The sequence below is a fragment of the Abrus precatorius genome, unplaced genomic scaffold, assembly GCF_003935025.1.
Source record: "Abrus precatorius isolate BTA unplaced genomic scaffold, Abrus_2018 Scaffold8, whole genome shotgun sequence".
NCBI lineage: Eukaryota > Viridiplantae > Streptophyta > Magnoliopsida > Fabales > Fabaceae > Abrus > Abrus precatorius.
The window spans coordinates 37,235,135-37,258,833 of NW_020874428.1; the positions used below are offsets into that span (position 1 = coordinate 37,235,135).

The 23,699-nt window shown below is 34.9% G+C and overlaps 2 protein-coding genes across 11 annotated transcripts; one reads left to right on the forward strand and one right to left on the reverse strand.

The window, feature by feature from the left end:
* Nucleotides 1-1,669: 1,669 nt before the first annotated feature.
* Nucleotides 1,670-15,600, reverse strand: LOC113846089 (zinc finger protein BRUTUS-like At1g18910). Of its 9 annotated transcripts, none has more exons than XM_027473958.1 (12): nt 15,217-15,578; nt 8,936-9,154; nt 7,877-8,071; nt 7,456-7,802; nt 7,063-7,294; nt 5,051-6,738; nt 4,094-4,312; nt 3,864-3,998; nt 2,665-2,899; nt 2,521-2,580; nt 2,165-2,236; nt 1,670-2,079 (listed from the first exon to the last, which is right to left on the reverse strand). In XM_027473958.1, the coding sequence occupies exons 1-12, from the start codon at nt 15,499-15,501 to the stop codon at nt 1,978-1,980; spliced, it is 3,789 nt and encodes a 1,262-aa protein (XP_027329759.1). In that variant the 5' UTR covers nt 15,502-15,578; the 3' UTR covers nt 1,670-1,977. The 9 variants fall into 9 exon arrangements, 7 of the variants coding, with proteins under 7 accessions (XP_027329759.1, XP_027329762.1, XP_027329760.1 ...); XM_027473959.1 differs by having other exon boundaries at nt 1,835-2,079; nt 7,877-8,050; XM_027473963.1 differs by having other exon boundaries at nt 1,835-2,079; nt 7,063-7,210; nt 15,217-15,564.
* A 1,559-nt stretch (nt 15,601-17,159) lies between these two features.
* LOC113846273 (protein EARLY FLOWERING 5) lies at nt 17,160-23,416 on the forward strand. 2 transcript variants are annotated; one of them, XM_027474344.1, is made up of 9 exons: nt 17,160-17,461; nt 17,825-17,918; nt 19,020-19,105; nt 20,412-20,461; nt 20,549-20,618; nt 20,741-20,822; nt 20,917-21,323; nt 21,975-22,505; nt 22,957-23,416. In XM_027474344.1, exons 1-9 carry the CDS (start codon nt 17,381-17,383, stop codon nt 23,173-23,175), a joined length of 1,620 nt encoding a protein of 539 aa, XP_027330145.1. In that variant the 5' UTR covers nt 17,160-17,380; the 3' UTR covers nt 23,176-23,416. The 2 variants fall into 2 exon arrangements, with proteins under 2 accessions (XP_027330145.1, XP_027330146.1); XM_027474345.1 differs by lacking the exon at nt 17,160-17,461 and adding an exon at nt 19,942-20,037 and having other exon boundaries at nt 17,866-17,918; nt 22,957-23,363.
* The last annotated feature ends 283 nt before the right edge of the window (nt 23,417-23,699 follow it).

The window sequence follows — 23,699 nt, forward strand, 5'->3', positions numbered from 1 at the left end:
TAAGCAAGTTGCTCCCCCCCCCCCCCAAACAAAAGGAAAAGATGTACTAGGTTTAGGTTTTATAGAGTTTCCAATCCTTTGCTTTTCAACATTTTAAATAGAATCGGATATTTTCCACTGTTCATCAAATTGCATTGGTTATGCGAAGGCAAAGAATAATTAGAGCGGATACTACATCAATCTCTATGCTAAATATTTTACTATTCTTAGTTGCTATCCCATTCTAATATTTTAAACCTGCACAGCAGCATAATATTACTGCATGAAAATTTGGAGCAACTTTATATCTTCCTTCTGATGTAAGCAGCCACTCTTGGATAAATGATACCAATAACAGACTATGCTGGCACCCATATCAAACAGGAAAAAGAGATCCTAGCCATATCAAGCATCATGATGTCTATGTGTGTGAAGTAGGATCAGTATCTTAACATGCAAAAGAATGAATATCAATACACAAAATATCTTACAGCACCGTGGACCATCCTTTCGTCACTTACATTACATTGCAACATGAAACAGAAACTTACAACTCTGTTTGACACAAGTGCAGAAAGTTTGTTCAAATTAAAATCTTGTTTCATCAATAATGTAACCTTTACATATCTTATTTCAAAATTCACCACAGCTTGAAGATCTTTTCTAGAGAAACCTCAATGTGCATCAAACTGTCCCACCATTTACGACCCTGTTTTTCTTCCACTCATTTCTTTTTCATAGACTACTCATCACATCTATTATTTCCGTTTTCCTTTCCTTCTTATCTCTCTTCTCCAAAGGGTGTACCCTATTGAGGTATGGATGCATAATTTTCAGTAAAAGGATTATCCATCTTTATTTCTTGTCCAAATATGCAAAGCTTGAGCTCTTTAGCTCTGAATCTCATTGGAATTGATTTACGAAAACATTTATAATTGAAATTAGCGAACATTTATAGCCAAATAAGGATCAATGACACTTCTCAGTTTTTTTTTATCTTAGGATAGGGCTTAACCGCTTCTTTAAGCTTCGTGCTTTCGTATCATACCTATAACAAAACAGAAAAAGGAATAAAAACAAAAAAAACCAAGTTGACTATTCATTTTAAAGTGCTTGTTTCATCAATACCATTTTTTCAATCAAATTCATTACTTAAGCAAAGACTTTTGTTAACCCCCATCTTTTAACAAAAAATAGAAAGCTTTTATTAGAAAAATAATATTTATTACATTGAAATATAAAAGTGTAATATTTTTTTCAATAATTTTTTAATTGTTTAAAATTAACTTCGTGAATTGATATTTAATAGAACCGTTAAAATAAAAGGACTGATAGCTTTTCTCATTTGTATCGGCTTTATGGAAATGTTTTCCATCAAAAACTAAGTTTAGAAAGGTCATTTAGATCATATAAAAAAATAGAAAAGATTGAAAATACATACTTTTTAATCAAATGCACAAGAACACCTACTAATCCCTCTGGTCGTGGTCAACCTACTGCTCCATCAAATTTGTCAAAATTTTAAATCTATTTCTGAACCTAAAGCTCATACATATTCTCTGTTTTCCAGTATATCAGATAACTACTCAGCCTTGGCATCATTAGAATATAGAAGAAATCAATTTGTAGTAGTGTTCAGAACTCTAATGAATAGAAGTCAAAATTAAGCCGTTATCCACACTCAGTGTTGCAAGCATTTAAAGAGTCAGCTGACCACAAACAAAGTAGACAGCAAATGTGTATTAGTAGCAAAATGTCATGAATAGCATTTCATGCCTTTCAGACTGAAGATTCAATGCTGATTTTAACACCGAGCACAGCAATGGAAGAATTTAAATCAATTAAATGTCATAGACAGCAAGATAATTTTTTTTTTTACGGTAGAATGATTATTTTGGCATAAGCAATAGAGATAATCATTAAATATAATAATACAATCTAATGCTTTTAAATACAAAAGAGCTAAGGAGAAGCAACTTTATGCTCTCAATGGAAGAATCATAGAACTCTAGTGTTGTAGGAACCACAATAAGGGCATTTGTGGTAGAGCCAGTGGAAGGTGGCCGCTCCTTTCTTTTCACAGTCATTACACAATATAACCTGCAGGTTATACAGGGTCAATCAGAGTATACATTATGGAAAACCATACATAAACGCATCATAAACAAGAAAGTAGCCGACAAACCTGAGTTTGACTCGAAAGCACATCAGAATTTTTCTCTTCAGCCAATAATGCATCCAACATCCTAAAATATACCTGAAAAACATTCTGATGGTTTTAGAGAGATGATTACTTCAGAGACAAATACCCTTATTTAATATTGAAAGCTACACATTAAGACTATAATATCAATTTGTATGTAAAAACTAGAACTCCTAAAGTCAGACTTCATCAGCTTTTTGTAAATAATCATCAGAGAACAAGGCGGCTTCCAGTAACTCTCCAGCACATGTAGCTATGCAAGTAATGTGAAATTCAATGGTAAAATGTAATTTTAGCAATATGATATTGATATGTAATAACATTAAATAATAACTGACCTGCATGTCTCCAAGTGACTTGCTACATATTGGGCAGGTATATTTAAAGCAGGTATATTCCTGGAAAGTGCATTACAAATGCTACTAAAATTGTTTCTGTATTTGGTGGATGTTGGTAGGGGGAAAAAAAATACAAGAAAGTACCTGAAAACATGTTGAGTGCATCACATGACCACATGGGAGGGCTTTTACTGGAGAGCAGGATGTAAAGATATATTCATGACAAATTGGACAATTATCTTCTAAAGATTTCTCCCTGCATGTATGTATCATAAGAGAACGAGACATACAAGCATTGCAATTCATACAGTGAAAGTAGTCTACACCCAAACCCTTTCCAACACGGCACAGGTTACAATAGGGACAGTGATAAATTTCCCTGTTGAACATCCAAAAGTAAGAGAGCACTTTAGTTTTTCTTTCAGTGATAAATGAAGAACTTCAGTAACAAAATTTGAAAATTCAGCATAGCTAGATAAGGTGACAATAGGAGGAAAAGAAAAGGGAAGGGCCTCAAAAGAATTATAGGGGAAAGAAGGGAAATAAAGGGTAAATTTTACCTTTGTTTGAATGATACCAATTTACAAGGAGAAAGGAATGGAGGGTTAATTAAATTAAAATGACTAACAATAAAACAATTTACAATTTAACCCTTCTTTTTTAAATAAAAACATGATAAACCTAATATGTTTTTCCCTCTAAAATTGCCCAGTTTGGAAGAACTTAGAAAAGTATGAAAGGAAGGACTTTGGCAGGTTTAGTGAAAATCTCATCTCCTACCCTTCTTAAGACTTCCAAACAAGGGAAAGGCTAAGCATATGCCTTCCTTCCTAAATCCCTCTAAATTAAAAGTTGAAACACCAACATACTTGGAAGCCTTAAACACCAGTAACACTATTGCATATAGAAATCATCTCTCAAGTGCAGGCACTGACATTTGCTAGCTAATAGCATATAATTTAATGATGCTCTGGCATGGGGTGTGTGTATAGAGAGACAGAGAGAGCGGTTAGTATGCCAATGAAAATCAAAAGCATTGTTACAGTTACACCAATGAACACAAGGGTTAGAATATTAGCATGTAATCAACTGCAGTTATGTTATTGATGTCAATTAGTTAGTTAGTTGCCTCTTGATTGACTCCAATAATCTCTTTAATCTATGGTATTGATGCCATAAATAATAGAATAGAGTGCTAGCCTGAACAAACTACTTCTCACAAAAACTATCAACAATTTTTTTCTAGGATGGGTATTTTACAAAATCCAGCATTGTAGTGAAAGTAAATAAGACATGAAAGCTACTCTTAAAAGTATATAAAGAGACCAATTAAGCTACATTACCTTTCATCATCAAATAATTTGCAGATCCTGCAGTAATATTTTGCCATGGATAAATTACAAGAAATTGTTGAGCATGTGCCACTGATTGGTTGAATCATCAAGCACTTCATACACATCATCTTTTTAATAGATTTTCTATATATAATTAGGCAATTGGTCAAAGATGAATTACGGAAAATAGAAGTCCCCAATTCAAAAAATGAAACAAATTGAACACAAAGTATTCTTACCTGTCAATTGAATGATCTGATTCTTCATTATGGCAATGTATGCAAGTATAAAGTTGGTTGCAACAAGGAGCAAAGAGCTTACAGTTTCTCTTGTAGTGTTTACAACCGTAGATTAGTTTGAGAGGATCCCTGTAAGATGGATGATTCCCAGGAAATTCCTGTCCATCACTTTTGATATTGACTTCTGTAGAAGATATCTTCTGTCTAATAATCCAACGGCTGAAATTATGCATAAAGCAATGTTAAACCCTACAAGTGTGAATCTATTGCATGAAATAGATTACTAAAGGCTGCAATTAAGTTCATTCACACACATTTCCATTAACTTTAGAAGGGTATTCACTGAAGCAAGGATATACCGTTTGCTTAAGATTTATTTATGCTAACTTTTGTCAAATATAAATATCAATAAAATCCACAGGCATGCTGATGCAACAATGCAAGGCATCATTTGAATGCCATGGAATCGCATAGTTTACTCCCTTCCAAATATTAATGGGAAGGAAAATAAAGCAACATTGCACAACCTTGCAATTAATGTATGTTGGAATTAACTTATTTACACAAGAAAAAACTTGCAGTCAAAAACTTTCTCCGCATTTTGATTATAACCTTCTTCAAAAAAGGCAAAATAATCTTACCAAAATGTGCACTAAAAATGTCCAAGATTCATTGCAAATGAATTGTTTATTAACACTAAAACTGACAAGTAAAACCAACTGAGGAATATTATTGAATTGTCACTTCAAAATAGGACATATACAAAACTGGTAAGAACCAACTCTCTCAACAGTATAAAATGTCAGGTAAAAGCATATGAATAGTTGGTTATAAATTCTCTAATGTCATGTCATTAAACAACTCTCCCATAAACTTAAAATGTTAGGTGAAGGCATGTGAATGGCATTTTTAACTTACATCTATAACAAAAACCATTAGAAAAATCACAAGACCAACCTCATCAATATATTCTGTACTATATATGACTTTTTTTGAGGATCTAAGCAAGAGTCACGAGACACCCTTCTTATTGCCATCTCCAAATCATCTTGACTCAATTTCAGAAGTCGGTCATAGTGCCTGGACTTGTCACAAGGATGAGAAGACTTACCTTCATTACTTACTAGATTTGTGATATTTCCTACTTCATTGCAAGTATGTTTGTTATTATCATCAGATTGATTTGTGCATTTTGAGCACTGATTATTATTTTGTTCCGCATTATTAACCTTTACTTTATTGTCAAAGTAATAGTTAGGCAGCTCAACATTATCACCAATATGATCCTTCTGCAGACTATTTATGTTTTTGTTGGCAGATGATTCTTCTTGTAGTTCGTTTAGAATTTCTTCAGATAAATATTTGGATATGATCTCCAGTGGCTCAACAGGATGTAGAGGGGCATCATGTGATCCCTCTGTTTCCTTAGTTAAACTATACCCATCCCACCATTCACCTAACCATTCATCAAACATTGTATTTTTAGTAGCCATGGACCATAAGAACATTAAAACATGTTGTTCTTCCTGTGTTAGAGATGCCATTAACCACGGTATCATATCTTGTAATATTTCTGCTCTTATTCTTCCAAGCATGCATCCTATGATCTTCCCTTGCTCCTGATTTGAGAAGAATTCTCTAATTATAGGCCAAATTTCCATTTCCTCACGGTTTATATGATCTGAAAGTAGTTTATGCATTGATTTGCACTTTTCTTGCAACTTCCTGCATAAATGGTGATACCTTAGCATTCTCTTCTCCCTCATAGTTGAATCAGTAGTAGAAACTGAAAGATGTAATTCAGACATCTTATCAAGGATGCGAGATATTTTATCAAAGTGCTCAACTTCATGTTTGTGATCAAAGGCATAGGCATGGCTAATGTTTTTAAGTTTACCCCTTGTCTCCAAGGCTGGAAAAACTATCTCATCCTCTGCATCACTATGGATTTGATGAAGAAAACATATGAGATGGAATCGTTTGTGGAAATCCATAAGCAACTTATCATTTTCTTCTAACTGAGCTGAGCCAAGAACTAGGTATTCCAAGTCTTTCTTCATAGCCTTGTGAAAGAAAAATATCAGGTCAATTGGTTTAGGATCATCAAGAAAGGAATTAGAAGAATGATTTGTTGCATGTAATGCAGGGTGCAGATGTAACTTCACAACTGTGGCAGGAAAAAATATATGCAGATTAATTCCTGTGGAGTATGGTGTCTCATACTTGTTTATATTGCTGGATCCAGAAGATGAGGAGTAGGACGAACAATTCTGGCCAGAGACTTTATGAGGCTGCTTCTCAGAATTTAAGAAGGAAAACCCATGAGCTTCCTTCATTTGTTCAGGTAAAAAGGAACCTCTTCTTTTGAACATGTGTTGCAAGTCTTGTCTGAATTTTTCAATAGAGGTTTTACCTGAATAACCAATGCGGAACCACTCATGTAACAGCGATGCAAAAGCTTTACAGACAGAATTGTTTTCTTTCTTTATGTAATAGAGAATGGACCTGGATTCTTTTTCAGACAAGTGAACTGAAAACCAAGTTATAACACATTTTAGTAAACCAAGAGGCATCATACGCAGGCTCAAGCTCAGAAGTCTCTCTTCCATTCCACTTCTATAGTTCTTTCTAAGGATGGGAAATACCTGATAAAAAATAAGGGTGTCAAAACAGGAAACATTTGAAATCTTTCTAAGGATGGGAAATACCTGTACATAGGAAATTAAATTTATTGCTAAATGTGGAAGCCATAAACTGAACTTTTTTTAGCATAAGTTCATCTACTTGCTGCATTTTTTATCTTGATAATACTTTTACAGGTTAGAACAGTTTCAAAACCACAATATGAGGGTATTCCACTGAAGTTTAAACTGAAAGGTTGATGACCATCATCATATATTGTTAATATGCTGATTTCTTGTTCCCTTCCTTCCTTGGTAAAAGAAACAATTAGGGAATTAACAGAATACCTTAACTTCTTGAAAAGCAAATTGTTTGTTGACTTCTGATACAAATGATTCAAGTTTTCTGCAAAGCTTCTCCACAAATGTGCTCAAAGTTGTTCCACTTTCTGAGTTATATAATAGCAACTGTTGTATATCTTCAATGTGACTTTGGCTAACAAATTGTTCAATAGACTTAGACAACCATTCATAAGCATGTTTATTCAGTACAGGATGAAAGAATTTCTTCTGAGCATTGCTGTAATCAGTAAGTTACATTAAGTAATTAGACAGTTAAGAAGAACAACAGCAAGCATTTTAGATAGAAGATAAGGATCAGCCTTCAGGAACTTGAGCAATTAAAATAAAACAAATTAGTCAGATGCCACATTCCAGAAAAGAAACTGTCAGAAGCACTACCTGTAGAAGATGAGGATATCGGCAAAGAATTTTAGTTGAACAAGTATTGAGTCTAAATTCTGAAAGCAGCTGGATTGCCTTAGTAGATAAAGTTCATTCAGAGTTTCTTTCAAATCTTTCTTGATAGCATTATGCCAAAGATGAAGGACATTAACCTGGTTGACCTCATCTATTTCTGGACCATTCACTTTCATCCTACTTGAAATTTCTTCGGAGTTCTTATTGCAATAATTCAGCCCAACTGATTTATCTATATGTAGGAATTCATCAGCACCATGAAATTCTTCACTTGGAAAACACGTGTCAGTGAAGATAGGTTTATTTCTTCTAAGCCAAGAAAGCAAAACCTTCACAATGATATCTGAATTAGTAAAAAACATGAAGTTTATTAAAATATATTAAGTACTGAACTTTGGCCCACCTCTTGCAGTTCTTTTTCCATTGGTGCAATTTCATTTAAACTCTGGGCAAATTCTGTTTGTTTGTTTGCAGAAAGGAAGGATACCATCCATGGAAAGATTTCCTCCAGCAACATTATAGGAACACTACATATGAATTGCCACACAAGTGAGGCCTGTTCTTTAGTAGATAATTTCTGCATCAACAGAGGAAAAACCTGCAGCAGTGTAAAAAATTGATAATGTGCGTGTGACTATCAGAATGTATATCTCATCCAAAGATATATATTAAAAACATAGGTCATGAATGCCCTTTCTAAGTGTTGCTTTGCTTGTTGTCTTGATTTACCCCCACCACACATTTCTTTGTCCTGAAGTCAATTTAATGGTTCAGATCCCTTTTAACATAAAACCGGCACTAACAAAGTAGATGTTCAAGTAATTAATTGTTGCAAAACTAAATTTTAATCATGCATCTAACAGAAGGTACATCAAGCCAGATAATAAGTCATAATTGGCACAACTATTTTCATTAGTCAGCTTAATGTCTGTTCGACATAAGTTTTTTCTTGCACATTCAGTAAAGAAAAAATAAGTTTCTATCCTTTCCAAAAGTCAGGGTAGAAAGCGCTTAGACTCAACCACTAAAAAATTTTGAGGTTTTTGCAATTCAGTGATTTGACAGATTAAAGTTCCATGGGTGGGGGGTTTATTGAACACTAACACTTGGCAAAGATAGAGGATTTGGCCACTTTATAAAAATTCAGGGTAAATACGTTGAAAGCATGTTTTTTGCATTTCTATTACAATTGCATATGATCTGTATTCCATAAGAGGAAAAGGAGACAATGAATAAAATATATGATATACAATGTTTATGTCGACAAATTATGAAAGCACGTATCAACTGCATTTGATGAAGCATGTATTTTTCAAAGTACGTTCAAATAAATGAGAAATAAACCAATGAAAGCAACAGAGTAACCACATGAATGCATTTATGTCTGTAAAACAAATGAGGAAAGAACATTAAATGTAACTGGAGTAAATTTTCATGAATCATTATAATTGAAAACAGCCACCTGCTCTTCTTCTTTCAGCATATGTTGGTAGATGGAGGTTTGCAAGATTCCAATGCAATACACAAGTTCTTGGAACAGCACGGAAATATTCTTATCAGGAACCATCAGCTCATCCAAGAAGTGAAAGATGGAATCGAAAAGGTCATTGGTGCTGCTATGCTCAAGGGAATATGTACATACGACATTTTTCACATGTGTATCCAGTGCAAGGAAGATAACCTGGAAAAAATGTTTTGAAGTGATATTCAAAAGTGCTAACGTTAAATAGATAATGTTAAATTTATGTAATTATAATAATAAGACAAGTTTATCTTTATAATTATGTTAATTAAGTAACTGAATGTTTTATAAATATTCTGTAATTATCAATATAGATATATGCTTTGTTGTGGAGTTGAAACACAAATTCATCCATATATTCTCACTTTCTCTCTTTCAATGTGGTTGTTGTTAGTCACATGTTTATCCTGAATATCTTATTTCCTTATTTAGTTGATTGAGTCTACTTGTCATTTAAAGGACAATAAATATTTCATTTCCTAAAACAAGTGATTTAGTTTAATTATCTTTAATTCCTTCTTTTATGGGATTTGATTGGTCAAAGCTTTGTGGCCAACACCCTTTAAATTGTAAGCTTTTTGCACCCTTAAAGTTGTTAAAAGATAAAATTCATTTTTCAACATGGTATCAAGAGCTCTTTTCCCAGGGGCCTGATTGGAAGTCATGTTCAAGTTTGGCACCATGAGTGCCTATCAAACGACTTCTGATAGTACCCAAACAGTCCAACTATTTGATGTGGTCCCAAAGTGTTCTCATGTTTGTTTGTGGTCATGGGAAGGAAGAGTACCTTACCCGAGAAGCTGCCCAACCAGCAGATATAGAACCAAAGTACAAAACATGAAAAGCAGAGAACAATATGGGGATGCTTTGGCTTGTAAGTTCCATGATACCAGAAATTGGGGAAACTTATATGCTGGCTAAGACAGCAAACGAAATCTAGAAAGCTGTGAAAGAATCATGCAACACTGCTGCTCTATTCCAAATAAAAGGTATCTTAAGAGATTTGAAATAGGGTGATAAGAATGTTATTCAATATTATAACACCTTGGTGAAGTATAGGCACAACTGGATCTCTATGACGATCACGAATGGACCAACAACACAGATGCAGTGACCTATAAAAAGATCGTGGAAAAAGAAAAGATTTATAACTTCCTTTTGGGTTAAAAGGGTCTTAACCCTGCTTATGATGCAGTCAGAGGCAGGATCATGGCCACTCGCCCATTACCCTCACTAAGAGAAGGGTTTGCTGAGGTTCAACGGGAAGAAAGTAGGCAACAACTAATTCGTAGCCCGCAAGGCTTAGAATGAGGTATGGAATATTCGGCCCTTGCTGTCAGGGGGACCTTTAGTCCTGAAAATAGGCCTCGAAGGAATGGCAAACCACAGTGTGACCATTGCAATAGAACAAGCCACATCAAAGAGGGTTGCTGGAAGTTGCATGGAAAACCTCCTAAGAGGAAATCTTGACAACCACCATGAGAAGCCTGCGGACTCATGATATCTGCAAAGGAGAAGATGCCGGCTGCCTCCATCAAACCTAGCACGTTAGCAAGGAGCAATTGGAGATCCTCTAAAATTTAATTAATGCTCATAGACAAGAGAAACAATCTTGCATTAGGGTAATGGCGCAAATAGGTAATCTCATAACAGCCTTGCATACTCAAATTGAAAACAATGATGCATGGATTATTGACTCAGGAGCATCTGACCATATGGCTGGTAATGCTTCTCTTCTAATTCATTTTACTCAAAATTCTGAAAAACAAGTGGTGAGAATAGTGGATGGTACTTTGGCTGAAGTCAGCGATATTGTTATTGTAAAATTGTCAAAAGACTTGGTATTGAGAGATGTATTACTTGTTCCCCAATCTTTTATTTGTTAGCAAACTGGCTGGAAATTTGAACTATGTAAGTGGTGAGAATAGTGGATGATACTTTGGCTGAAGTCACGGGTATTGGTATTGTAAAATTGTCAGAGGACTTGGTATTGAGAGATGTATTACTTTTTCCCCAATTGACATCCAATCTTTTATTTGTTAGCAAACTGACCAGAAATTTGAACTATGTTATTCACTTCTCTATGAAATGGATATCATTTTCAGAATTTGGAGTTGAAGAAGAGGACTGGTAGTGCTAAGACATATGCTGATCTCTACTACTTACAAGGAGCAAAACAGAAGAAGAAAGAAACAATGAACAAAGACGATGATGTAATGGTATGGCATTATAGGTTAGAGCACCCAAATTTCAGTTATATGAAACACTTGTACCGAGACTTGATTAATAAAAATTCTTCCATTACTCCATGTGAAATTTACCAATATTCCAAGCATGTGAAAACTTCTTATCCTACTCACACCTATCAGTCTTCAAAGCCTTTTTCCCTGATCCACGGTGATGTTTGGGGACCATCCAACAACAAAAACATTAATGGGTCAACATGGTTTATTACTTTCGTAGATGGTCATACTAGGTTGACATGGGTGTACCTCTTGAAATACAGATTAATTGTCACTAGTGTTCAAATCCTGTCATAGATTAATTCAAACTCAAATTTAAACCGTAAGAGCAGATAATGCTTGTGACATTACCTCATATTTGGATTTTGGAAAATCACGGAATCCGACACCAAAGCTGATGTGTTAATATCCCTCAACAAAATAATATCACCGAGAGGGAAAATAGACATATATTAGAAGTGGTCTGATCTCTCCTTGCTTCGAATACTCCTGAACACTTTTGGGGTGAAACTGTCCTTAATGTCACATATCTTATTAATAGAATCCCTTCTCTAATCTTAAGTTTCACCTCTCATCATCAAAAAATTTAGACACTCACCCAAATACACATTCTATGCACCCTCCCTCTTAAAATCTTTGGGTGTACTGCCTATATTCACAATGATTGAGGTGGTAAATTAGATCCTTATATGATAAGATGCATATTTCTTGGCTACTACTCCACTCAAAAAGGGTACAAATGTTGTTGTCCGACCACCAAACACAACCATGAATATAACTTTCTTTGAAACCAAACCTTTCTGCTATCAAACATCCATTCAGGGAGAGACACATATACACATAACAGCAACAGGAATGGATGTTTGAAAGGATACTTGATCTAGAGCCTAAAAGCTTTCGTATCATCTCTAATATCCATCAAAACATACTTGAAAGAACCTCAACTACTAACCAAAATAGACCCGAAATCACACATTTCCTTAAGCTAAACACGACCATAAATCATGAAGACTCCACACTTGTTTCTAAGCCTAATGTCCCACAACAAAAAGAGTGGAAAGTTTACAAAAAGACAGCCAACTCAAAAGGAAGAAGCACCACAATGTGCTTTAAAGGAAGTCCAAGCTTCAACACACAGCACATGTCCATAGTAAGATCAAACCATTTACCTTACTCCAACTTTTGAAGAAATGGATCTGCCCATTGCATTGCAAAAGGGGTTAAAAAGTTGTACTAAGCATGCAATAAGTAATTTTGTTTTTTATGAAAAATTATTCCTAAGGTTACAATCTTTTGTGAACAATGTCACTTGTGAAAAAATTCCTAACAACTTTTATGAGGCAGCTGAGAAGAAGGAATGGAGGAATGTCATTCAAGAAGAGTTAACTGTGCTTGAGAAAAGTAAAACATGGGACACCATTGATTTTCCACCTGGCAAAACCCTTATAGGATGTAAGTGGATCTTTATAGTGAAGTACATTTTTAATTGTAACATCAATCATTACAAGGCTAGATTAGTAGCCAAAGGATTCAAACAAACCCATAAAATTTATTTTCAAGAAACATTTGCACCCTTGGCCAAGTTCAACACTATACTTTCTGTTGTAGCAAACTCATATTGGCTACTCCTATAAGTTAAATGTTAAAAATGCATTCTTTAACAAAAACTTAGAGGAAGAAGTGTATTTGGAAATTCCATTAAGAGTGAAACACAGAAAGGACTCGAAAAAGGTATGCAAGCTTCGCAAACCTCTATATAGCCTCAAACAATCTCCAAGCACATGGTTTGAAAATTTGACCAAAGTAGTAAAATTTCAATGTTACAAACAATGTTAAATTGATCACACTTTATTTCTCAAGCTAGGGATGGAAGGTTAGTAATTCTAATTGTATATATAGATGATATTATAATTACTGAAAATTATTTTGATATAGACAAATTAAAGAAGATGCTAGCAAATGAGTTTGAAGTATATAACATTGACAACCTAAGGTACTTTTTTGGCATGGAAGTAACACAAAGTAAGGAAGACATATCTATTTTTCAAAGGAAGTACACATTGGATCTGCCTGAGAAAATTGGAATGTTGGTAAGTTAAGAGGAAACTCTTTCTACTTAAGAGAAGTACAAGAGGCTTGTTGGAAACCTAAATTATTTCATTTTTACTTGTCCAAATGTTTCTTTTGAAATCAATGTGGTAAATCACTCTTTTAACTCCCCTTTAAAAGACATTGAGATATAATAATTTGCATTTTAAAATACATCAAAGAAGTTTCAGGGGAATATATTTAGATAAAGATAAGGATTACTTGAATTCTGGATTACTCTTATATACATATTGGACACTTCAACTAAAAAGAGATACACTTATGACTGTTACATTCTTATTAGTAATAATTTTATTTCCTAGAAGAATTAAAAACAAAGTGTAGTTGCTTATCCAAGTTCAAAAATAGAATATCCAAGTCATAGTCTTAGATACATGTGAACTTATTTGGTTAAAGTAACTATTTAAAGAACTAATATTTAAAAAAGTTATAAAAATGACACTCATTTGCGATAATCAAGTAGTCTTACATATTGCACAAATCCAATGTTCTATAAATAAAAAAAACATATTAAGATAAATTATCACTTCACTAAAAAAAAAAAATCTTATTTGGAGACATCACTACTAACTTTGTCAATTCAAATTATCAACATGTCTTCACCAAATCATTGAAAGATGTTCATATTAATTATATATGTGTAAGTATAGTGCATGTGGCTTATATGTTTTAGTACAAGAATGTATTAAATATGTGTAATTATAGTAATAAAACAAATCTATCTTTATAATTAAGTAATTGAATATTTTGTAAATATTCTACAATTATTATTACCATTAATATAAAATGTATGCTCCCTTATATAGTTAAAACACACGAATTTATCCATATGTTCTCACCTTTCTCTCTTTCAACCGATTACAATCACAAAATACATGCACCCCATTGCAGACACACGCTTCACAGCTCCAAACATGCATTAACAAACATGATGAACACAAATATTGGAAAGACATAGAGGTGAGAGAGAAGACATTGTACTCCTCATCCGATGCACCAATGATATTTAATTTCTCATTTAGTTCTTTTTATTTTTTCTGCTAGTGTTGATTGGCAGGTGAATTGTACTATAATCTAGCCAAGTATTACAATCAAAATTAGTTGATAGGTAGTAAAAAATGTATAAAAGCCAAGGAAGTTTCTTTATCATATTTGATTTAAGAGACTGAGATCTCTTTTTTTAGTTTCCTTTGAGGAAACATAAATCACGGAAAACTACGTAAGTGAAACACACATAGCAATGTTTAACAATATCATCGAATGATATCTAAAGGGCAGCCAATGTGAACTGTCCCGTCAAACTTAAAACCTTGTTGCATAACAAAAACCCAATATAATAACTGTGGACCGTTTCAGCTTGAATATGAATGAAATTAAACATAAAGTAGAAAATCACTTTCAGTTCGAAAAAAGAAGGTGAAATCTACAGCGTAACGTGAAGCAACTTAAAGTTGATACAAAAGAAATTTTTAGAAATTAAAGTAAATTTTATTTTTTAAAAAAATAGGAAGGGGCTTAAAGTTTAAACATATAAGAACCAATCAGGTTAAGATACTAATAAGATTAAGTTACTGTTAACACAAACCAGACAAAGCAAAATTAGTAACGAAGTTTGAAATCAATTCATGCGACCTTGAAATTCAAATTCCTCAAACCAACATAGGATAACGACGCATACAAATTACAACTATCTACACTCTTTTAATGGAGATTTGTCTAAAACTGGAAAAAAAAAAATCACACGTAGCTCAAACAACAGCAAGAGTAACGTTTACTTTTTTTTTTCTCCTCCTCTTTAAATTTTCTCTCTATTTTCCTCCGATTTTCTTCGGAATATATACTACAAGTACAATAGAGACTGAAACTGACCTCGTCTTCCGCAGCGCAATGATACTTATGAGCTAGTTTCAGGAACTGGAATCTTCGGTGAAGCTGAAGGACTAATTGTCGGCAAGGGCGTGGTTCGTCTTCCAACGACGCCGTTTCCGCCAAGCGACGAAGGAGGTGAAGTTCAGAGCGCAGAGCCTTATGGAAACAAACGAACAAGAGTATGGGAGCATCGACGAGTGAGACTCGCGACAGAATGTCCGTCGCCGCGTCTTCCTCATCGTTCTCCTCCTCTTTATCTGACAGGGAAGGATCGCCGCCGTCCATCCACGGCGAAATTGACGGCAGCAACCACCATCAACGGCGAGGGAGACGAAAGGGAGGCTCTTGTTGGAGAGTGGCATGGAATTTATCTCTGGCTCATGTAATTTTTTTATGCAGAAAAAATAAATAAATTAAAATTAAAAAGGAGTATGATATTGACAATTGGAAAGAGACCTTGTAACTAACGGCCAAGAGCGTTTGCGTCTTGGCGATTCGGATATATGATATGATATAAAGATGAGGGTGGCATGAAGAGTGCCTGTTCCACGGTTTAATAATTGAAGCGCGAATACGACGTGCGTCTTAATTAATGCCTCTGCCGCGCTCGGATTTGCTTTGAACAATGATGAGGTAAATTTCGGTTGCTTTTTTATATCGTGCTTTTGCTTTCGCGCTTTCTGTGACCGAGGTGAGGTTTGGAGTGGGTCACAGGGTCAGGGTCAGGGTCAGGGTCAGGGTCAGGGTCATGCTTTTTAAGGGGTGAACTGCAGAAAGGAGTACTCGTTCCATGCCGCCGTTACATTGTCTTCGACTGAGATTTCGTTTTTTAAATTCCTCACCAAGCGCTTCTATTTTTCAAATTCAAAATTAAAATAGTTCTCAAAATGCATACACTGTCCATGCTTTTAATTTTATATTGGTACAAACAATATTTGTGATCTTTTAATCTTAATTTTTTTATATTTTTAAGTAATTACCAAAACTATGTTAAAAATAATATATGGTTAATATTTTCCCAGTTAACTTAACATTTACTGTAGAGTACAGTTTTTCGGGAGAATTTAAAATTGAATCGTAGAAAAATATATGAAAAAAAAAATATTTATAACGTTACATTAATTTCGTGCCAACATGATGCAGTAAGCAAGTATCATCTGCAGCTATTTAGATTCCACAGTTCTGTATTACCTTTGAGAATGTTTAGTTGTCATTAAAATAGCTGCCCAATATATATTTTTTTCAGATTAAACATTTACCAGTTGACTTTTAGTTATTTTTAATGTGATAAAATCGTATTAAACATTTACCAGTCGCCCCCATTCTCCTGTGATGAAATTTTTTTTTTTCCAATTAGGCAAATCCTGACTGTTTGAGTTTTTCTGATGGGATTTATTAAATTTCGCATAGCACTATGTTCAACTGAGGTATAAAATTGCCACAATAAAAGTCATTCCACAAATCAAACACTAATAATTTTTAACTATTTTCAGAAAATATAAATTAATTACATCAGTGTCAGAGGTGGAATCACAATGTAAATCTGAATTAAATCGTGTGACTATCATTGTCAAAATAAAATGGAAATCGATTAATCGATTTCAACAATGACATTGTGAAATTAAATTTTTAAAATTGGTAGAAAAAATGTAACATAAAATAAACTATGTAAAAATGGCCCTTCTGTAATGGAACTTCAGACTTTAAATTTGTCGATAATAATATTAGCGCATAAAGTTAATCTTAAGTTATTAAAATTGAATATTCTTAGTTTGTTTTTAATTACTTGAAATCAATCTAATGCTAAGAAAACAATATTTTTCTTTTTTTTTTTGTCCAAATCTTCTCTTTTTTTTTTGTTCTGGAGCAGATTTTTCGTTTGAGATTGTGCAGGCGGAACTCATGCCTAAATAGAAGCCCAACAATAGGCTAAAAAGTTTTTTGGGCCGGGCTCTGAGGTGTTGTTCTTCGATTGGAACAAAAGCATCAGAGTAATCGTAATTGGCATTCCAAGGGTTACTGGTGCGTGTATCCCCTGGTAATACCCATTTGAAATCGTGGCAGAAGAATAAGAACAAAGAAGCAAGGAAAAGGGGGAAGGGTTTCGTTTTCGGAAGAAGAATAAGGAGCTTCTGATAGAGAGAGAGAGTTTCAGTCTTCAAACATGAAGACGACGAAGGGTGGCAAGGTGATGAACCCTACCGATGCTTACCGAAAGGAGCTTCGCAAGAAAGAATTGAAAAGGGTATTCTTCACTTTCTCATACTACCCTTCCTTTTCCTTTTTTATGTAATCTTGTTCCTCTTTCTATCTCTTCCATGCCCTAATTCAATTCCCGTTTCACTACCAATCGATTGAAAGTGCCAGTAGCTATTATGCAAATTTAAAATTATGACAGAAAGAAATGTAAATAGGTTTTTAAACCAGAGAGGTTATTTTGATGAAATGAACCTAGCTTTATTTGCCGCGATTTCTGTTTTCCGTAAAGGATACAATAATTTTTGTTGTGTATTTGTGTGTGTGTGTGTGTTCATTGCTTATGTTTTCCAAGAATTCAGCGCAGGGTCTAATTATGTATACTTGCACCTTTTTTTTTTTGCGTTAACAGAACAAGAAGGAAAGAAAAAAGGTGAGAGAAGTGGGGATTTTGAAGAAAGATCCCGAACAACTGAAGAAGCAGATTGAGAACTTGGAGATGATGAGTAAGTCATGTTTTATTCTGAATTGGAAGTCTGTGGAAATTTAGTTTCATTCGCTAATAATTATTATTATGGCAAAATGGTCTTTGAGGGTTGATAAAGGACTATTGGGTAATACGGTTGGTAGTTGTTGTGGTTTGAACCAATCTCTTGATTTGTGAAATTTCGAGAACCGTTTTGTAGGGAATAGTAGCAACTCTTAATGTTTCTGTAAGAATCACAAAAATATTGTGATGATGAAAAGAAACCAGTTTGTAGATTTGAAGAAATAATAACGAAGACATCAAATTTAAAATTGGTGAACTTTCCAAAATTCTAACTATGAATACGGAGAATCACCAAATGGCATTAAAGTGTGTTGGGAAGCTCATTTGAATTCCATCCAAATTTGTCTTTGTCCTGAAAGGATATTTTTACTCCATGGAGCATGGACTAAAACCTATGAGTCCATGTGCATTGGATGAATTATGTCACATGTAGTTATGTGTGTGTATATATATATATATATGTTGTGGTATGAAACATAAACATTTATGTATTTGTTTCTACCAGATAGTTGCAATGGGAAATATTGTTACCTACATATGCACGTGTTCGTGGTGCACTACTTTTTTCATATGGTTTTTGGGGTTATGCCCATTGGGGAGGGGGAGGGGGGAGGGGGGGGGGAGAGGAGAGTCTAAGTTATCTTGTTAATTCTTTATTTTTTTCTCTTTATATATTTATATATTGATTGACTATAGCTGTTGTCTGGTGTTATGATTTGTAAAAAGAAAACTGAGAAAATTTCTGTAATGAAAGTAATTTTTTCATTCATTCTCAAGTGTAAAGTACAACAATCTTTCTTATATATATAGAGAGAGAGACCTATCTATTGAACTGTTACATCAGGAAGAGGGTTTACTGACAATGACAGTAAACTAATTCTGTTATAACAATAATGGAATGCAGACAGCTAAGCTATCGGCACAACTACTTTACTAACACAGCAAGCTAACTGTATACTCTAACATATGGGCATATAGTTGTATTATAAATGAAGTGTGATGTCTTTTTGGATGCTATTGCCTATTTGAATTCACTGTGCATTGTTGGTTGTGGCAGAGGCTGATGGTGCTTTGGATAAAGCAAGAAAGCACAAGAAAAGACAGCTACAAGATACACTGAATCTTGTCCTGAAGAAGAGGAAGGTAATGATTTATTATGTTTTCTTTTTGTTGGACCACTTTGCTTTATTATCTTATATAGCTTTGCAGATTGTCCTGTACTTTTGTGTTGTGCCTGGTTATGTGCTTTCTTGAATGAAAATAAAGAAGAGAAAACTGTGTGGAATGATCTCTGGATTTCTGAATCCAATATCCAAACTGATTTCTCTTAATGATTCCGTGACATATTTCAACACTTCAACTACCTTGGAGAAAATTTTCTACCAAATTTCTTTCCCATACTTGAAGAAGTAAAAGAAAACTTAGTAGGTTTTAAGATAGTGAGAGTCTGTTAATGACACAAAATGTGGCAGAAATGGGCTACTTATGATGAATCAAAGTAATCATTAGTTCATTACATGATCCAGAGCTGCGCTCAGCAATGTGTCTGTTATGGTTGAAAAATATTCTTGGTTCTTTATCATCTTTTTTTCTTTGATGTGATTAAAAACCTTGTCATCACATTTAGAGTAATTGTGATTTTCTGACCTCTTAAAACCAGTCTTAAGACAAGCACATTGGCTGATATACCATTTTTGTCCATGGGCATGTGGCATTATAGTAGGTAGCCTATGTTCCTCTTGGGTTTATCAGCCCATAACTGGTAGTTTGTGGTGGAGTGTGATAGAAACAGATACTGTCAATGAACGAAAATAAGTAATCATAACATCATCATCCAGAGCAGCATTGACCAATGTGCCTGTTATAATTAAAAAAATTCCATGGTTCTTTGTTTTTTTAGTCTTTTTTCTCTGACATGATTAAAAACCATGTGTTATCACGAATAGAGTGATTGCTAATGTTGTGCCTCTGAAAACCAGTTGTAACAAGCACATTGGTTGATGTACCATTCTTGTCCATAGGCAAGTCTCATTAAAAGTAGCTGAAGGGCCCCCTCTTGGGTTTTATCACAATCTGTAAGTGGTAGCTTTAGTTGATATTTTCTTAGACCAATATAAATGGTTGTGCGTTCATATTTACAGTGTGTAATGGGTTCCTTTTTAAACAAACCTGTAACGAGTCATTTTTTAACTCTGACTTCTGAGATACCTGTGTTTTTTACTGTAATTTAAGTCTTAAGTGGTACAAGTCAAAATCAGAATTTAGTGCAAACTCGTTCATGAACTGAATTTGATATTGCATTAGTAGCAGAAGCTGTCTGGATATATGCATATATAGTAGCTGAAAGTCTTCAGAATTTGAACACTTCATTCAACTGTGTCCTTTATTTGGTTAAATGTTTATACCAATTGTTATTATTGATGATTGAAATCTAATCTATCTTTGATAGGAATATGAAGAGAAAATGCGGGAGAAGGGTGAAACCCCTGTTATGTTCAGGTGAAGTATTTTCATAATATTTTAAAATATGAATTTATACCCAATTTGTTTGTTTAGTTTACACGTTCTAGAATGTCTTTTTGGCAGTCATCTGGGGCCTCCTCGAAGGAGAACAACTGCAGAAGAAGAAGAGAGGGTTAAGCACCCAAAGCCTGAGGTAGGATTTAAGTTCTTTGTGTGTGTGCATTTGTTTATGATTTCCTTCTTTTTCTCTTTCTTCCGAACTAGACTGATGCAGCTGTTGTTAATCGTTGAGTTCCTCATTGATTTTTACTACAGGACTCTGTTTATTACCATCCTACATTAAATCCTACTGGGGCTCCACCGCCAGGGAAACCTCCTATGTTTAAATCGTCAATAGGTATGCTGAGCTTCTTCATATTTGTGTTGTAAAATTATGGAACTAGTTTGTTTGACATCTTCCTTATTTAGTAAACTTTTGTGCTAAACTGCAGGACCCAGAATTCCTTTGTCCGGGGCTTCATCAAGTGCTGCTGCATCATCCTTAGCAACAGAGTCAGAGGATGATGTATTAGCTGTACCTCCACCTCCGCCTCCTCCGCCACCACCACTGCCTGATGGTAGCAGTGCAAGTACAGCAGATGGTGCTGTTTTACCTGCATCCTTGCCACTGCCTCCTCCCCCACCTATGCCTCCAAAGCCTGCTACTGCTGTGCCAACATCATTACCGCCACCTCCACCTCCTGGTCCCCCACCTAAAGAACAAGTTGCAAATCGTCCTATACCTCCTCCACCTCCACCCCTACAACAGTCCCAACCACCTCCACCTGGCACCAGTGGAGGTGAAGACAGAAATCAGTCTGCATTGACAGATGATTCACCTTCCAAGGAGCCTGGTCAGGTAGGCTTTTGTCTAGCTTAATGGCTCCTGTTTTTTCTGTAATGGCATGAGCTGGTGGTAAAATTATTGTAGGACATGAAATTATAGATCTATTGAGAACATTAACTGGTGCTGCTCTGGGTTCTTTATCCGAACTGATTAAGTATGCAGATACTGCTATTTTTCAAAATCTAGAATATGCACATGGTAGGGAATATTGAATAAATATGGAAATTCTATGCTTACAATAGATAATATTTTTAAAAGTACTGAAGTTAGACAAATTTTAAAGGTTTTATTGATTTGCATACAATTTTCAGTCTATCTCATCCTCTTTTGGCTGTCTTCTGAACCTGTTTTTAGTTATTTAAATTACTTCAGAGCATCTATCAAACACATTAGGTATATTCTGAAACGGTTAAGACTCAAGTTGAAAGAGGACAGATACAGGTTTGTAGTGTTCTCTTGTATGTGTATGTGTTTGGTCTTGCACTCAGGCATGCATCTGGTTTTTGCATATTCATACTACATTGATGGGATGTTAGTAGACATTTATCATGGTTGCCAAACGGGAGCACATTACATTTTCTTATTCCTAGTTTAAAACTCAGGACTTGGTATGATTCTCCTAAGCAAAAGCTTGTTAGACAGTAACATAATTTCTACATGCAGGTGCAGCTTCCTCCACCTCCTCCACCTAGTAGGGTACCACCAAATTCTGGTGTGATTCAGTCTGATGGTGCTGTGGTTTCTACTGAGAGTAAGAATTCCCTGTCAAGCCAGGAGATCCCAAAATTGGTTCCCGGACCTCCTCCTCCAAGGCAACAACCTTCTGTTCCAGGACCCAACTTAATCCCAAGTTTACAACCTGATGTATTACCCCCTGGAATATCCCGATTCCTTCCACCCCCACCGCCACCTGACATGAGGCCTCCTTTACCTGTGGCTGGACTCCCAGCACAGGCACCACCTCCTGGAATGATGGTTCCCCTACTTCCGAGGCCACCATATGGTCCTCCACCGGGGCCTCCTCCAATGATGAGACCTCCACTTCCACCTGGTCCTCCTCCTAACTTTCAGGAAGAGGATCATGGGGCAGCTAGGCCACCACCTCTTCCTCAGAAACCATCATATGTTAAATCTGCAGCTTCTACTGTTGTTAAAAGGCCATTAGCTCAGCACACTCCAGAACTTACAGCTATGGTTAGTTCATCGTTTTTAATTTGCTTTGCTGTTATTTCAGCTCTTGAATTTTGTTCTTTTTTATTTTCCTGAGCTCCATTATTTACTTATTTTCCAGTAAAAGTTCTTTCAGTAGCCTTTAATAAGCTTTTCTGAGCACAAAATAAGCTAATGCCATCGTACTGTAAATTAGTTTTATGGTGATTGTTTTTACTCTCGTAGTGGTTCGAATCTCATGTATACCGAACTACTAATAACAACAACTAATGACTTCTTGTGTGCATTATTTACTCATGGAGGAAATTTTTTCTTAATAAGAGGCAATGCCATCTTTGAGTTTGAATTATGTCTACGGAAAGATAGCCGTCAAATAAGTTAACAGAGATCCTAAGTTGTTTATGACTGAGAACTTAAACTGCGCATCTTTGTATAAATTTTTGTCTAATTGAGTCTATATCTTGTTTTTGACTAGGTTCCAGCATCGGTTCGAGTGAGAAGAGAAACTGCAGTGGCAAAAGGCAAACCAAAACCGTCGCTGTCAACCTCTAGGACGGTCTCCGGGACAGCAGGACCAACTATTGTAAAACCAGAGTCGGTGAGCTCATCATCGGCTCCAAAAGCGCAGAGCATTGATGACTCATATACGGCTTTCTTAGAGGACATGAAAGCCCTTGGTGCACTGGATGGTTGAGATCAATGGGAGTGGCGTAGCAGGCATAATGCATGGGTGTCCACAATCAAGTTTGCTTATTTTATGTTCAAACAACCACCCTCGTGACCGACCTCAATTTTTTATTCTTGATGATAAAGTCTAATTAAGACCTTGTATACTCTTTTGTGACTCCTAATTCATCTCCTTTATCGCTGAAGTTTAAATTATTGCACTGTTAGTTAATAATATTATACGCTAACCAGTGATGTCTTGATACTTTATTACAACTTTTTTTTGTTGAAAAATTTACATTTTACATCTACATTTTAAAAATTTTAAATTTAGAAAAAAAATTAAGAACAAGTAACACTTTTTAGGAAAAGTAAACTAGTTGAAGTCATTTTTTTAGTGGGTTAAACAGATAGAATGTAAGTTAATTATAAAGACTTTTTTAAAAGCGCATATATTGATAGGTTCCAGTCTATTAATGGAGAAGCATTTGCAAATTATATTACAACTCCTTCCAGTTTCAATATAAAGAAAAAATAGCTAAATTATATTTA